General features: G+C 49.3%; 3 protein-coding genes across 3 annotated transcripts; 2 read left to right on the top strand and 1 right to left on the bottom strand.

The window, feature by feature from the left end:
* Window positions 1–209: 209 nt before the first annotated feature.
* Window positions 210–866, top strand: CCR75_009605 (uncharacterized protein; the record flags this gene model as incomplete). Its single annotated transcript, XM_067967644.1, has 1 exon — window positions 210–866. The coding sequence occupies one exon, from the start codon at window positions 210–212 to the stop codon at window positions 864–866; it is 657 nt and encodes a 218-aa protein (XP_067815848.1).
* Window positions 867–875: 9 nt separating this feature from the next.
* CCR75_009606 (uncharacterized protein) lies at window positions 876–1,411 on the top strand (the record flags this gene model as incomplete). Its single annotated transcript, XM_067967645.1, is given in 2 exon segments — window positions 876–953; window positions 971–1,411. The coding sequence occupies 2 exon segments, from the start codon at window positions 876–878 to the stop codon at window positions 1,409–1,411; spliced, it is 519 nt and encodes a 172-aa protein (XP_067815846.1).
* Window positions 1,412–2,886: 1,475 nt separating this feature from the next.
* On the bottom strand, window positions 2,887–3,387 carry CCR75_009607 (uncharacterized protein; the record flags this gene model as incomplete). The annotated part of the gene is made up of 1 exon (XM_067967646.1): window positions 2,887–3,387. The coding sequence occupies one exon, from the start codon at window positions 3,385–3,387 to the stop codon at window positions 2,887–2,889; it is 501 nt and encodes a 166-aa protein (XP_067815847.1).
* Window positions 3,388–17,466: the final 14,079 nt, after the last annotated feature.

Genomic DNA, 17,466 nt, shown 5'->3' with positions numbered 1-17,466 from the left:
GCAATTTCCTCCAAATATTATCTACCTTTTGGATAATATTAATTAACAATCTTTTATTGTTAATTTCATGTAACGATACACCCCGTTACACAGCACTCACCGATCAATGAAGATTGCTTCGGCTTTGAGCTTTGTATCGGGTACTTTCATAATCGCAGCAGATGATTCTGCTATCTCTGCCTCTAGCTGCAGACTTTCACGCACTCACCATGCCGGAGTTGATTCCTTGTTCGACAGCTCTCCAACTAGAATTATCGCTTAGCGACTACCAAAGTTTAAATAATAATGATACCGCCGTAACGGAAGGTAGCCGCTCCTCGTTTCTTAAATCGACCTTACAACCTTTTCAAATGGTAACTTCGCTACAGGCTCGTGTCCAGGGTGATATGCCCCAGTGGGACACCGACAAGCAGCGTTTCGTGTCTGACTATTACGCAACGTTCGATAAAAAGTACCGTGCGTTGCTTGATACTGTCAACATGGCAGCCGTGGAAGGCGCTCTAAAGTTCGTCCAGGCAGAATGTATTAACGCTTCTGTCGTGACCGACTGCAAGCGCAAAAACAACATCGAGTTTGTCGTATTTTACCAGACATCGGTGGTTCAGCCCACAGCAGCAATGAATTACTATGCAAATGTTACGGATGAGTATGGTTTCACCATCGAACACTGTCCTCTCATACCCATGGATGGCGGACAATGTCACATTAAAGCAGATGGGTCATTCGCTGAGGTGTGCAGTCAGTACATTGGAATCAATGGCCAACCTAAACTAGGTTTCTGTGTTGGCGGATCGCTACAAGACAACGAGCTTCTTGCTCCGTATCCGCACAATTACTGGTTCTCATTCCAAATAGCTGTCCATTAAATCTTTGGTATGACAAGTCAGAGGCGTGTCGTGCCGAATACGCAGGTGGCTTGTGTGCTCTTGGAAAGGAGCCTGACGGCAAGACTTGTACTTTTTCTTAAGAGGTGCTTGGCTACATTCCGTTGGACGATGTAGTAGGACTTAAGTCCCTTTCGAATCCTCAGACGAATTCGAATTATGCCAATTACACAGAGTTCTGTGAGGCGGGTGGTGTGGAATTCAGCGTTACTGTCTCAGGGGATGAGGTAACGTGGTTAGATGGTCTCGACTTCTGGAGCAACCCCGACGATAGTGACGCTAGTGCCGAACGCATTGAAAAACTCATAGCGGCGTACAGTGAACTCGTTGCGAAGGACGTGGCGACAAGCAATATTGGTGTGATGAAGCCACTGCCTGCAGTTGCTTCTCTTACGGCCATTAATCCACCATGCTACAAAAATAGCCGAGTCTGCGCCCATGCTGAGTTCGGGTGCAAACGATCATACAGCTCACAAATTTGCCAGGTATGTACTACAAATGATCCTCGTTCCGTGAAGGCAAAATAAAAATGGCGATGAGTGTCGCTTTAAATGCTTACATATATAAACGCCCCGCCCAAACCTAGACGAACGATGATCAATAGCCATTTGAAGCTGGCGAAAACGAGAGATCTCAATTTTTGATGAGCAGATCTCTTGTATTTGCTATTGATTGATATTCGCAATAATATATTAATTGAGCAGGCAAGGCCAGATCTTTCATTCCACATCAACGTACAAGAAACAGAAACGACTAATGTCATAGAAGTCATTCAGTCATAAAAGTTATAGAAGTCGTAGAAGTCATGAATACATAATTTACTCGGGACTGGCAGTAAAGGCTTTGTTCCTTCGAAGAATGATCAAAGTATGCAGCATGATTGCATTCAAACAAAATTGCCACAAAGTTGTAGCACTGCACGGTAGCAGCGCTGGTTGGGTATGCGCACTCTTCTCCAACTTAAGGTCAATTTGCTAAGGACCAAGGACTGCACGACATTCAAGTATAAAAGGGTCGCGTAAACCTAGTTCGTGAAGACGAAATAAGGAGATCGCAAAGAGCTGTCAAAAGGAACAAACTTGCAAAGCCGTTTAGTAGTTCTTCTCGGTCAACATACATGCATGTAACTTGATCCAAGCAAAGAGCAATCAACGGGCAATAATACAACGTCAGCTCACACGAATTTGGCCCAGAATGGGAAATTTGCGTGAAAGCGCACAGATGTCGCTATCAAAACATTCAACAACGGAAAGAACACGGAAGTATGCCATCAACCCAGATGCAGTAGTCCACTAATTCCACTCGTCTTTCTCACTTAGATCAGCATCCGGCAGAACAGATTGAGCCACGCCAATACTTGCTTAAAGAATATAAGGCAAGAGTACAAGTGCCAGTCGCACAAAATGCACATAAATTTTTGTTACCATCCCTTCATATAGTATTTATGTTTCTATCGTCCACGAAACTTCTAATAGTTTTTTTTGCCTCATAAAGATTCTAGTTGGCAGTTTCGTGGATATCTTTTGCAAAATAAAGACAGTATCGTGGACGATTGAATATAAATACGGAGTTGTTATATTCACTACCTTTTGGTTAAATTCACCTTTTCTGAAGTACACGTCGCATCAAACATTATATTCACTACCTAATCAGATATATTCACAGCTCTAAAGATTTAATTGATTCTAATATCGAATTATTAAAAAAAATCCGTATTATATAACCAAACTAGAAATTTAGATATTAGAAAAGATCTAAGATGGAAATTAAACCAACTGCAAATACCATTACTTGCAGAATATTATTAAAATAAGTACATTTAGAATCTTTCTGGCAGCCACAGGAGCCCATTTACTGCTTTGTCTACATATTACTAAAATCGACCTCAGTGGCCGAGTTCAAGAAATCTGTATTATTTTGTTAATACGATATTTACTTCTCTATGCCTATGTCAAAATGAGTCGTTATGACTTTAAATGGCTAAAGCGGAGGAAAACAAAACCTACTCGCTAAGGAAGACCTTGATAGGCCTAATAAAACTAATGGTACGAAACCAACGGTTTTCTCCCAAGCCTGCGTTAGCTCCATTCTCACGAATGATGACTGCACCGAGCTGATTGATTTGCATTGCAAAACAATGGCGACGCATATTTTTCTTATATGCACCAACAATGTAAGCACCTGGTCCAAGGACGACGTTAGGCAGAGGAAGTACCCGTCGCGCTATGGCCAAATAGCCCACCCCATCCCCGTCGAAAAGATTTTGACGAAGTTGGGGCAGATGAATGCTCCACCCAGACTTGGGGACGGCATAACGGCAGTACCGATCTATCAGTTCAACATGCTTGAAGCCGCTGGACACATCGATCCCGGAGAGATTGGCTTGGTCAACATACTCCCGCCAGATTTCTGGGAGATGGCGGCTGGCTTCATCGAGACCCAGCAACTCATATGCCATTTGGATAGCATGCGCAACGCAAGAGTTATCCTCATTGGCTGCCATGGCGAGCAGGGAGCGACAATCCTGGGCCACAAATGCTTGATACCTCGTCTTACGATCTGGATGTTGGGTCAGGAACCGATCCACGATGTCGAGAGAGGCTTGGTTGCCATCAATAATGAGCTGCTGGCGGGAGACCCAATACGTCTCAGCAGTGTCCGACCAGCGAACATGGTACTCATACGAGTCGGCAGATCCCCGGCGGTCGTCGATAGCATCAAATTCGAAGACTTCGACGATGGCTGAGGATCGACGCGCTCGCTTGGGAGGCCGGGCTGGGACAAGAGGTGCAGCGAGTCTCGTCCGAAGGTGATAACGCTGAGCAGACGCATTAATGTCCGCTGGCATCGCGGGCGTTACCTGCGGCGTCTAGAAATCCCACGGCTGGAAGAGAGGGCTGCACAAGTGGAGTACTAGACGCAACTTCGTCCGTATCAGCGGTCGCGCTACCCTCACAAGCGGTCCCGTGTCGAAGATTCGCAACCGTGACACCTTGATCGAGAGTCAGGCTTGGGCCGCCCGTCACCCTTTCAGGCCCTGACGACGACCCTCTAGTCTTATCCGACTCCGATCCAGATGTCTTGGTGACCCCTTGGAGGCGGTCGCGATCGGGAGGTTCTTAGCGGCTGCGTTGTCCATCTTGGCGGTCGATGGTTTTAAGAATTGGGCTTGAGCTGGGCAGGAAAATTGAGAAGTGAGGACTGAAATCTGAGGGCCAAGTAACCTGTCAGAACTGATATCCTGCAAACGGAGATAATTCGGGAAACTATGTATAAATTCTCGCAGGGGCGGGAAGGTCAGGCCTGCAGAAAGTTTCTAAGCCGTTTCGAGCCACTATACAAAGCTACTGAGGCCAGCCAGCGAAGACCTACCCCCGGTCAAATTTTGCGAATGAGGCCCAATTGCCGCAACTCCGTAATCATATATCAGGCTCGGGCCGCCCGTCACCCTTACGGGCCCTGGCGACGACCCTCTAGTCTTGACCGACACTGATATAGTCATTTTTGGCAATTCTGTCGGCCCCGGGGATCGAACCGGTGACCTTCCGAATAAAATTTGAGTATTTTACCACTGAACCACCGGAGTGGTACCTTGAACTGAGATAAAGTTTATATATAAACCAAACTGAAAAGTGAGAGTTTCTATCCAATGGCGCGCATGGATCCTTCATGTATGATAACCCGCCAGAGGCATCATAGGCAGAAAAAGAGAACCTCTGAAACTTATTATAACCCACCGCACCGAAATACCGTGAAAAATTGAAAGTATGGTTACAGCATCTCACCGGAAGCGTGGAGTGATGCCGTAAAGAAGCCGGATCAATTGAGTCCACCACATTGAGAGCTGGCTTGAAGTCGAAAATTATGACGGGTAGGTTACAAGGAGCGCACTGAGAACAATGCCGGGTTGGCTTGCATAAAGGTACCCAAAGAGCGTGAGCGTCTAAGCTGGCTCATCACAGTCCGTAGCGATGCTCGTTGCGTCTGTCCGTACAGCTGACGTAGACAAGCTCGTAAGTGGGCGCTAGATATAATGTAGAGGTGTAGAGGACACGTAAAGCTGGCCCAAGAGGTATGGGCTCACGCTGGCGAAACAAGCCGTCATTGCGCACAGTCCGCAGCAGATGAAGGGTAGCACAACGCGTGACCTGCCATAAGTCGCGGATAACAACTTCATGCTCCTGCCAAGCCAGCGTAAGACATGGCGGTCGCCCAAGGGCAGTATCGAGCCACGATGGCATGGCAGTAAAAAAGATCGACCAGTCGCGAAATTCGATCGACCACAGATTAGCCGGCAGGGCACACTCATAAAATAAGTGCCGCTCTGATTCCACTGCATGGCATCCACTCCGGACGCAATAGATGATGTTGAGATGCGCATCTCGAAGAAACGTGAAACGCGAACGCACCGGCAAAAGCCGAAAGGCAAGGCGAAACTGCAAGTCCGAATAGATTGGAAGGAGGAGTCACCGAAGTCGTTTGCACTGGTGTACGAACACCGTGATGTCAGTTGCAGTGATTCGCGCATCGTGTAACTGGATTGGGTGGGGCTTCGTGGGCAGCGCAGCCGTCCACACCAGCATGAGCAACTGAGAACGGGGTATATAGGGCACGACGTGAACTCGGTCACCCACTCGCACACCAACGTACGGTGTAGGAGGACACGTCCACGCTGCACCTGGAGGTGGTAGCGGCGTCTGACTACAGAGACCATGTAGCGCTCATAAATTTGCGTGACTTCATGATGCAACCGTCGAAGCCACTGAAATTGCTGCTACGCGGGAATTGACATGAGCCGGTAGTCGATATGGCCGCGAGCAAACGATTCAGAATCCGGCCAAGCACCATCAGAATCCAGAAAGTCAGCAAGACACCGAAGGTTGAGAGTCGTCGCGGCATGTTGACGGTAACTTCGTTGAGGTTCATCAACCATGCACAGACTGCGTCGCTGTGGCGCGGAGCTATCGGATCGGGACGCCAGGAGGAATTGGAATTCAGGCTCGGCATGAAACCATATCGGTTGCTGTAGCACGTACCCAAGGCGAGCCGTATGGGAAAGGTCCTTCCACGTAACTTCCACTTGATCAAATACCACAAACGCCAGACATGTCGCCACCAGTGAGATAACACATTCCACCGAAGCAAAGCTCCGTGACGCATAGGGCTGATAGTGAGGAAGGCGAGAGTTTTCCAGGGACCCCACACAGGCCAGCGAAATAAGTCTAGTTCCCGGAGTGGTCCAGTTACGCTGGGCCGATGCTGACGAAGCGATAAGTTGGAGGAACACGTTGAGTTTTTGGCGTTTGATCGCCGCTTCGATGCTAGGGATACCTAGACCCCCATTTAAGCGGGTCTGGTACAGAAACTCCTTAGGGATCAACTGAATGTGCTTAGAGTTCCGTTCGTAGCGACGCGCAAGCACAAAGCGATTAAGTGTGGACTACCACCCCTGAACTACGTGCCACGGGATCGGTACATGTACGGCAAAGTACCAAAGTCGGGATTTAAGCGGGTCTGGTACAGAAACTCCTTAGGGATCAACTGAATGTGCTTAGCGTTCCGTTCGTAGCGACGCGCAAGCACAAAGCGATTAAGTGTGGACTGCCACTGCTGAACTACGTGCCACGGGATTGGTACATATACGGCAAAGTACCAAAGTCGGGAAAGCACCATTGTCATCGAAATAAGCAACCGGCCTTAAAGAGTTCGTGCTCTACGAAACCAGTGCAAAAAGCCTTGGTAGAAACGCCGGTCCATGAACTCGACAATGGCGTCGTCAACTGGATCCTGACCGAAGAGAATGCCCAAGAACTTAACCGTCTCATCCCGTTGTAGCACCCATGCGATCGAGCACTTGAAACATGTAGCTCTACTCGACCCGATCATACGCTTTCTCAAAGTCGAGAAACATGGCGTAAGCGTCCTCATCGAGTTCGGTCACCAGATCTTGTAGATCAGCGAGAAACCTCACGTGGTGATGTATAGTCCGACGCTTGACAAACCCCTTTTGGTCATCATGAATAAGATGTGGAAGAAAAGTCTGAAGGCGATACGTCAGCACTTTGGACAACGCCTTGACATCTACACCAATCAGCGAGATTGGTCTGAAGTTGCCGGGGTCATTCCGCGGACCCTTTTTGTGTAACATGCACACAGCTGACTTGCGTTGAGAGGGAAGAAGCTCATTACTTGCCAGCTGGTGGTTGAACACAATGCGCAGGCATTCACCAAATGTATCTGGTTAATTTGATAAAAATTAGCAGTGAGGCCATCCATGCCTGGGGCAGAATTAGCTCTCATGTGTTTAAGTGCTTCAGCGAAGTCAGCACCAGCAATGGGAGCATTGAAAATATCTTGGTCAGCACCTGAGAGACGTTTGTCGATCGTAGACAGCAGCTGCTCTCGGCTAGCGCGGTCTGTGGGTGGTAGTGGTCCGGCAAGACTAGCAGCATCACCCATGATTGAGCCCCAATGGGCCCGAAATCTGGCTGAGATGTCCGCCGGGTTGCTAGAGATGGAGCCAACAGGAGTCCGCATCTCCTCAATGCTTATCCGTCTAAGGGACGGATCAATCGGACGGAAGAAAAAACGAGAAGAAGTTCGGAATTCTGAATGTGAAAGTCGAAAGCCGAGTCTTGCTTATAGCAACTGGATCGGTGCGCACAGTCCCGGTATGCCTCTAATGCGGCATGCAACGTTGATTGTGAAATGTCATTTCGCTTGGAGCGGTAAATGAAAGCTGCTCGTCGAGCGTCGCTCGTGCCGCAACCAGCGCACCTTCCTGTTGCCGCTGTAAATGCCGCTGCAGAGCCAATAGCTGGCGCCGAATGGATTTCTTCCATTTTTCCCATACTTTGCCTGGATTAGATGCTTTGCGAAGGTTGTTAAGCGCCTGCTGTGCTTCACCGCGGATGGCATCGACCACATCAGGGTATTCTAGAAGATATTCAGGAAATCGCCAGTATCCGTATCCTTGGGGCTGAAATAAGAACTTCAATGTTACTGTGTGTGCCAAATGGTCGCCAGCGCCCTGTGGATCGAAGTAAGTCGAATCCCCGTATAACGCGTTGCAAAAATCCGTTGACAATAGAGCGTAGTCCAGCCGGTTCAGTCGTGGCTGTGGACCGGTGTACAGGCGCTCCCGGGAGTGATGAATGCGCCAGGCGTCAACGACTCCCAACTGACCTAGCCAGTCCATACACGCGCTTCGGCCTGGACGAGCAACTAATCGTGGCTGTGCCGAGTCAAGGCTAGGATTGAGAGGCGTGTTCAAGTCACCGAGGACGATGTGCGTCGCATTATCTTCAAAGCTGTTGACACGGAGGTGATTGAAAAAGACAGCTTTGTCGTGATCGTCCACTGGTGAGTTCACGTTATGGACGTACAATGGGGCACTATTGACCACTAGTCGAACGACGAGATAGCGACCCGGGACAGTCAGTTCACGAAGTTCTGCTGCCGTGTCGAAACATGGAAAATCGGGTCGAATAAGAGTAAGGACGCCTCCAGACCGGTGCATCGTCCGCGATGTGCTGACGGCGCCTGGATCGCTGACAAATAATTTGTGCGTGAATCGAGCGTGAAGGTGAAACTGGAAGGTGGACAGATGGTGGCTATCACGGAGCTTGGTCTCCTGGACGCAGGAAAGGCTATATTGGGAGAGCAAGTGCTCAATAAGCAGGTGTCCATTATTCTTGATACCGTTCGTGTTGACGGTAAGCAAAGTGACGTTCTGCCACGAGACTGCAGTCTCATCCGCTCGTGAAGCCACCTTAGTGGCGTGTTGAAAGCGGCCCCGCCACTAGGACCGGCCGATTCTCTGATTTTTGAAGCTGGAGCACCTCCTCGTTCTCAGGATAGAAGCGTCCGCAGTCACGAAGATATTCGAGGTCATCGAGCATTTCACCTTGCCATTGGACTTGTTTCCAGATCGTGAAGCAGTGTATGCCGATGGGTAAGCGAAGAAGAGCCAGTAGCATGTTGGGGTGGGGCAGACGGCGGTTGTGCGCCGGTATCCAGGGAACCGACCAACCTGTCAATCGTTGGAGCTAGTAGTCGTTCTCAAAGATCTGAGGCGCGGTGCCCATCAACATCAGCTCAAAAAGAAATAGTGCTCTAGTTGCGCGTACGATAGTAACTAGATCTGGGTTCGCATACCACTCTTTAGTGCACTGGAGCACACCATCGCGTGCCTTGGGCACCTTGGTGCCGAAGAACTTTACCCATTTACGAGCAAACGTGGTGGAGTCGGTAGGAGTACCCGCACTCAAAATACGATTAACCAGGTGGAGCTGTGCCAGTTCGGTGACGCTGGGGCTGAGCTCACGCATCTCTCGCAGAAGTGCAGTATTGGCAGCCAACGGAGATCTAACGGAGCTCGTATAAGTCAGCGAATCAGGATTATTGGACGTATGGAGCGACTTCTGGATGCCGCGCACCATGGCGTCCGCAGCAGCCAGCCATCGGGAAGAAGCTGAAGAGTAGCCGTCTCTTCGGCAGCAATCATCTCGCTGATGATCTCCTGTATTGAAGTAGGCTCCTTGATTTTAACCACCTTGGTGTGGTTTTTGGTAATGAAGTGACTAGCTTCCTTTGATGCAGTCAGGTCTCGACGCGAGCGAACCTTTCGCGGTACGATCTGGTTCCGTGGTATTTCCACTTCGTCGACCGTCGCTGGGCAGCAAGCAAGCTCGACTTCAATACTGCTTAGAATGTCAAAATAGTTGTTTGTTGTGACACCAGCGAGAGGCTTTGGACGAGACTTCATCAAGATGTTGGCAAAGTCCTCATCCGCTCGAGAACGTTTGCCCTTGCGCTTGCCTCCGGTCACAAGAACCAATGCAGACTCAGTAGCCGGGACGGGTTGTGGCGATGGGGGAAGCAGAATGAGCTGAGAGGATTTCAAACTGCTTGGTGGTGACATTACCTGTGATCCTGCAGTGTGAAGGGATAATTCACTGGGCGTTAAATTTTCAGGGGAGGCTGCAGCAGGGACTATACCAGATATCGTGGATGCACCTGCACGAATAGATCGCTGAAGTGGAGTCTTTGACCCGTCAGTGCGTACCACTGCAACGAAGGAAGGCTGTGGTGCAGTGGCACTCGGCATGGTAGGAGTTTTCGAAGACCGTGGGACAGCAGTTGCCTTGAGGTCGAGAGCATGAATAGAACGTTGCCCGTACGCCAGTCTCTGCATCGGGAATGGCAAAAAATTTTGCGTGTACCGGGTAGACCCGGCCATCGAACACAAGTTGATCGCAAGCGGTTCCACGTACAACAAGCTCGGGTTGGCAATGGCTAGACCGGAAGTACATACGCCAGGTAGCGGTAGTAATGACCGCATCCAAATTCACATCACGAAATGTGCCATAAACTGGCTGAGCTCCAAGCTCAAAGAAGCGTTTCAGCATGAGGTCTGCGTCAAAGTCACTATCGACACTCGACACATCAATGAAGAAGCGTTCGGCGAGAATGTCAAACCCGAGTGCTGGATCTAATTACTTTATTTAAGTAATTGATCATTCCCTTAAGCACCAAGTGTACTTAACGGGGACTGTGTAACATTAAAGAAACTTTAGCCCGTTACAGAATGGACAAAACTATGCCAACTACGCCAGATTTAATTGAAATACCGTAGGCATTCAAACAAATAGATAATATCAGTTTAGTAATCAGAAGAGATTCAATTTTGACGAAGTACTCTTATTGGAACCCCGCACCCCTCATTACACTATGGGGATTTCGCCTCCTCCCACCCAACTATCACACACCTTCGGTGCGGGTTGGCAGGGCGGCCATCCATTGGATGGTTGCTCGTCTGCTTTTTAGCCTATCTCCGGCGATGTCTTATCGTACCGCCCTCCGCGGGTATCGATCCACGTACCTCCCGGTCCCAGTTCCAGTGCTTAACCACTCGGCCACTGAGGTACTTCTCATTTTGCCTTGTCAAGCACAAGCAACCCAACCAAAACAGAAGAACCCTTTTCCCCTTTTGCGCTCAGCTCCGATTTGCTCATATGGATTCCAGTATCGACGACCTTACATCTGCCACGTCAGTAGTGGAAGCTGTGGTTGCATCTGGTCCAAATTTGTTATCTCCGGTACTTGCGAACGTCGATGGATCTTTGGAAAGATCCTCGAACCTACAGTCCACTAGTTCCTGCGAACACGGATTCGCTGAGTTGTCTTTGGAGTCCGGCGATGCTATGGTCGTGCAGCTGCGTGCACCGTCTATGAATGAGCCAGATGCTCTACAGGATCCTGACGAGGATGGGCTGCCTGACACCTTTTTTCGCCAAGGCATACCACCCACCCATGTTAGGGCTGCGCATCCCCCTACTGCTGATGACGCACGGTCGATTGATCGCGAGCACTTGCGCACGCCGACGCTTCGTGCCTTGCTTCAGCGCTCAACGGTGATCCGTCGTGACCCCCGCCACGAGTCGAGATGCCTCGGCCCAAGGCTGTGGACATTGAAGCCATTGACGCACTGTATGCGTCCGGTGGCGACTGGAGTCAGCTTGCCGCCTCTATTGACGGCGCTCGCCCGTATGTTTTGCCTCGGGCGCGCTTTGTGATGGTCATCGAGACTGGCCAGGCATTCCAGCGTACCGCGCCGAGCAAAATTCTTGCTTTGTTGCTAAAGGATCATGGCAATCCTATTGTTAGCCAGCAAATTGAGCTACATCAACTCGGTCAGCTAACTAAGGCGCCTGGCGAAAACCTCCTGGTCAAGGTGAAGACTCGAGAAGCCTGCCAACGACTAGCCGGCCAAGCAGTCAAGATCCTTGGCGGCAAATACCATTTCGGCGAGTGTGGTTCACATTTGTGTCCAACCCTTGTGTATGTGATGCCCATAGGTGCATTCACATTAAGAGGGATGACGCCTAGTGTAATGGGGCACACATCGGTTGGAGAACCGTTGCTGGGTACATTTACTTTATGGGTCAAATACCCTTTTATCTAATTTTTAAATAGTTAGTTGCTTGAATCCCATTTATTATGGGTAATAAATGTGGTCGCCGCCAGATATAAATCTGGCGGCCAAAATCTATTTTAATTAGCTAGGGTAAGGTTTTTAGATTTATATAATTAAATAAAGTGCAGTTCTTCTTTTGATCGTATAGCGTTAAGTGCCTTCTAAGGCTTGCGCATTGATCTGTAAGAGATAGAAGCCTTTCTAAGGTATATCCGCTAGTTGCCACTTGGTTCTACGAACCCCTGACTCCCTTGTACTAGGATTCCTTAAGCTTTGATAGCTTGTACGACTCCCTGAGTTGTAAAACCCATCTTCAATAGAACCAAGTGACTCTCTGAGTCTGAAAGTCTTCCTCTGACTTTAGGAGCGAGGTAGCTCCGCTACACCTGGAAGCACTCTTAGTCAATCTACATCTGAGTCCTTACAAGACTAACTTCTCACGAAAATGGAAGAGGTTCCAGAATTGTCAGAAGCGCAACGCGCCGCTTATTACAAGCTCAAAACCTTCTTCGGGCTTGAGCTCGTGGAATTTGTTATTTTTCCAAGGACCAGAGGTCCTGCATACAAGGCTTGAAGCCTTCATGCGGTACGAAGCCTCCCGGATCGGTCAGGTACAGGACCATTTAGCGGCATCTATGCCAACCCGGTACATCTATGTACCTGACTCAGAGCCGAGGGCCCACCCTCTTACTGTAAATGTGAAAACTTTGAGGGAAAAGAGGGAGAATATCATCCAATTTGGATTAAGCAGATGGAAATGTCCATTGATTCCGCCTAGTTTTTAACAGAACGGCAAAAGGTGGCAATGGCTATTTCCAAACTTGGAGGTAGAGCCATAGAATGAGCACTATCGTGCAGCACGTCCATAAACGACGCTTTTCCCTCATGAGATTCGCTGAAACAGCAAATGTCGAGCATGTTTGCACCGCCTGATCAAGCTTTTCGCATGCGAGCACGGCCCCTAGCGACTTGACAGGGTAAAAGAACCCTAGGGGACTTTGTCCAGGAATTGCGAACTCTCATTGCGTCCATGCATCAAGACCCTGTGCAAGAAGCAATTGTAGTGACCATCTTTATGGGAGGTCTCAATGAGGGCGTTGCCCGGACGGAATTGTTCCGATCTCATCCGGCTACGTTCGAAGAGGCAGTTGCCATAGCGCTACGCGCCGAGTTTGACTTTAAGCCTGCTCGCGTTAGCACGCCTGTTTACCGAACAAGCTCTTCGAGCACATGGGTTCCATCTCCTAGAGCGGAACATATGGATTTGAGCCTCGTTGAGGAAGGAGAAGAGGCTCTTCAAGCTGTGGAACAGCATAAGACCATCCGTAGATGTTCGGAAGCACGAAACATATACGCCCTGCCTGCCCTCTTCGAAATTTGCGTAAAGCTCGAATGAGCTCCAACTCCGACCTATACCAGAGATCTGGTACGGTGCGGGAAAACGTCGATACCCAGTAGGTGCGGGGCGCTCTACTGGGGGAGACCTAGGCTCTGTTGAACCTCAACGAGGTGAGAATAAACATATTCTAGCCCCGATTAGCTCGGTGCTCAATGGCACAGGTCGAGAGCGCAAGCCTGGCTTGCTAGTCGCTCAAGCGACTGTAAAGGGCTTTAATAAGCCGTGATCAATTTTAATTGACTCAGGAGCGTGTTGCAATTATGCTCGACGCCTTTCCCTTGAAAGAAGTCAACAATACGTTGAGGCGCTTAGAGCGCATGAAGGTGATACAATCACTATTCGCATAGCGACTGGGACTTGTGTCACTGTTCCCAAAGTTCCATTGAACTTAGGTATAAAGTTTCTGGACTTTGACAGTATGGAACGCTGTCTCGTCCTCGATTTGGATTCGAGATATGATCTCATCCTTGGTATGGCCTGGTTAAAACACCATGAGCCATGGATCGATTGGAGGTCTAAGACCTTAGGCGCCACGCGCAATATTCCTAGCAAAGTTTTGGAGAGTCATGAACCCACCTTTGCTAGGCAACAAAAGCGCTATTGGCGCGGATTATTGAATGAGTCTGTCAGTGTTTTAGACATTGGCATGTCTGAGTTAATAAACTCTAATGTTAAAAACATTAATTCTGAGCCCGACTCAGCAGAAATAAGTGGAACGGCACGTACTCCGTCGAGTGACATTCGTTATAATAACGATTCACTAAATGCTGAATGCATTGTTGGCCTAAGGCCGAATCATCAAGGGTGCAATATCCTTGAGATACTTGGAGTGGCACGTCTAAGTCCACCGAGTATGATCGGCCGAGGTGGCATCATACTGAATGTCAGTAGTGACACTGCTGGCGGTTCGCCAAAACCTCAAGGGTGCAATATCCCTGAGACACGTGGAGTGGCACGTCTAAGTTCACCGAGTGTAATCGGCCGAGGTGGCACCATACTGAGTGTCAATATACACTATTGGCAGTTCGCCAGGGCATTTTGGGTCAAACTCTCCTAATGCACGTGAAGCGATACGTAAACGTTCGCTGAATAAGGAAGTTGAGTTACCTTACTCCTTGTCGGATGAGAAATTAGACACCATGTCTTGTATAGAACCAATACAGGCTGGAAAACCCGGGGACGTGAATGTCCTGACCTCTAAGAGGCGTATTGTTTCCACTTCAAGACTGGGTGGACACGAAGCGTGTATACCCTCACAAAGTGATACGAGTGAGCAAGTACATACGCTTTTAAATGGCGCAACCGGTAATTTTGAGGGGGGAGTTAGCCTTGCGGCAACCCCCTCCTTACATGCTCTTTTAGAGCTAGACGAAATGTCTATTGATGAGTGCGGTCGAGCCTTAAAGTACTCGGATTCGGGTATTAAATTACCGGCACGTTTGCGTGCAAGTAACATCGAATTTCTATCGATAACAACCTGTTGCTTTATTGCACAGACGTCGCGGGCCCTCCGCGTGTCGTTGTTCTTCATGATGAGGACTTATGGTTCCGGATCCTCTATGAGGCACACATTACTGTCCTTGGTGGTCATCTCGGTAGAGAAAAGACCTACGGCTCTATCAGCCAGAGTTATTGGTGGCCCAAACTTGATAAATGGGTCAGCACATATGTTCGCACATGCGAAACGTGCCAACGGATTAAACCCTCGGCACATGCTGCTGCGCCACTGGCGAGTCTTCCCGTCCCCATAGGATGCTGGGAGTCCATTAGTATGGATTTTGTTTTTGGGCTGCCGAAAGATTCAGCTGGTAACCCCGGTATAGTGGTCTTTGTTGACCGTTTGGGCAAAATGGCTCACTTAGCGGCCGTGCCGGATTCCATTGATGGAGAGGGTATAGCAAAGCTGTTAATCGATCGCGTGTTTCGACAACATGGTTTGCCAGTGGCAATTGTCTCTGATCGGGATCCCCGTTTCACGGGTAAATTCAGGAAATCAATTTTCCGAGTGCTTGGCACCAGATTGGATATGTCCACTGCGGACCATCCGCTTACCGATGGTCAAACCGAACGTGTCAATCGCGTCATTGAAGACGTTTTACGCAGCGTGTGTGCTCAGACACCAAAGCGCTGAAGCTCAATGCTCCCAGAAGTGGAGTTTGCGTTAAATAACGCTGTTCATGCCTCTACAGGCTATACTCCGTTCTTTGTAAACGGTCTTACCCACCCGCGCGTTCCATTAACGATACCACTGCGTGGTTCAGGGCTTGGTGGGGGAGAATTGGCCGATAGACTTGCTGATATCAGCCCTGTTACCGTTCGGAAACAAGTAAGCGAGTTTCTCGCGATCCGATTTAGTGTCTTAAGACATGTAAGGGATACGATGGCTATTAGCCAAGACAAACAAAAAGAACAAGCAGATGCCAAAGGCAGAAGCTGTATTAATTCTTATATGGTCGGAGACCGAGTGTTACTAAACGCTAAGAACCTACCTACCAACTTGGCTTCTGCGGTCTTCAAGACCAAATTGCGCCTGCGCTTTATTGGACTATTTACGGTCGTGTCTAAGAAGGGTCTAGCTTATATGCTAAACCTTCCCAGCAAGCTGCGTACACACCCAGTGTTTTACGTTGGCTTGCTAAGCCATATCGGGACCCTTCCCACGTGGACTTGAAGGCGCTTGCGCCGAGACAGGCGGTCGTGCCGCAGATTGCTGCATCCTCGTCAGGATGTCCAGCTGGCCCTCTAAACGAGGCTGCTGACGCTCCAGCGTCGAAAGACGGTCCCGAACCGCCTCAAAAGAGCTCTCAACCCGAGCAAGGACCTCACGAAGAAGTTGCACCTCGTGCCGTAGAGCATCAAATGCTTCCGCCGGAATTTCGGCTCCCTCCCGCGCTGCTTGATGCGCGGGGGAACCTTCAGATTCACTGTGGAGAAACTTTCAAAGCGACGTCGTCGTGAGGGTCAATACCAGTATCTGTTGAAGTGGCTAGGCTACCCCTCGTCTGAAAACTCTCGAGGTACCTCTTCGGCAAGATTGCCCGTACGCCGTTGACGTTTTTGAGCGCCGAGCTCAGGGTCAACTCGCGTCAAAGGACGCCCCCACCACTAAATGTGGGATTAGGTGGATCTAAAGCTTCAGTGCGGCTTCGATCCTTGGTTGTACGGTCAACCGAAGCACTGAAATATTGGCTAGGCCTTCCTTCGTTTTGTGGCACAAATGCCGAACGTAACTGGCCTTTAGCCTTAAGCTTAGCGAAGTCGAAGCGAAGCTTCCATTCCAAACGAACATCACCTCTATCCGCAGACTCTCTAATATTCCAGATATTACGGAGTTTGCGGGCCCGGTGAACCCATTTCTCAAATGAAACTTCGTTTTCAGTTCTTGTTTCGTTTGGAAACAAAACGATCGGAATTTCCCTCATGGAGGTCACCGAAACCCCACGGGCTTGATCACGTAAACGCGTCATGCGCGTCATTACCTTTGGCGTAAGGTATTGCTCATGAAGAGCGTCGCGGGCAGCGATCTCCTCCGGCGTCCTCGCAGGGTCACCAGAGATCCAGATGGCCAAGCTATGACCCGATATCTCTTTGAGACGCTCGTCCGCTCTAAGCGGAGTGATCTATATTCACTATGACCTTAGCTTTCGCTATTTCGGCAGCTCGACGACGGACGACAAGCTCTTTCCTCTATGAGGATTATCTGCTCTTGCTCTTCATCGAGCGGATTCGTAATAATGTTGGACTCAGGGTCCCGTGTCCTGCTCAATGCAGTAAGACATCAGCGGCACCACGTTCTGGGAACGGATTCGGGGCTCGCCGACGTTCATCCGGAGGAGAAGGCGTGCGCAACGCCGCTCTTTTTCCTCCTCCTCTGATTGAGAGTAACTTTCAAAGTCCACCATTCCCTAATCGTCGAGGAAGGTGCTCAGAGTCTGTGACTCACGCTTTATTGTCATTAGACAAAGGAAAGAAAAACACAACCAAACGGTTAGCTGTTGTGGCTCCAACCTCAAAAAGGAAATAAAGCGAATGTTGTCACTCGGTGTCAACAGTCTGATGGGGGAGGGTGTAATGGGGCACACATCGATTGGAGAACCATTGTTGTGGTACATTTACTTTATCGGTAAAATACCCTTTTATCTAATTTTTAAATAGTTAGTTGCTTGAATCCCATTTATTATGGGTAATAAATGTGGTCGCCGCCA

Source organism: Bremia lactucae, linkage group LG8 (assembly GCF_004359215.1).
Source record: "Bremia lactucae strain SF5 linkage group LG8, whole genome shotgun sequence".
In the NCBI taxonomy this organism is placed as follows: domain Eukaryota; phylum Oomycota; class Peronosporomycetes; order Peronosporales; family Peronosporaceae; genus Bremia; species Bremia lactucae.
This window is presented reverse-complemented; position numbering and strand designations above follow the sequence as displayed.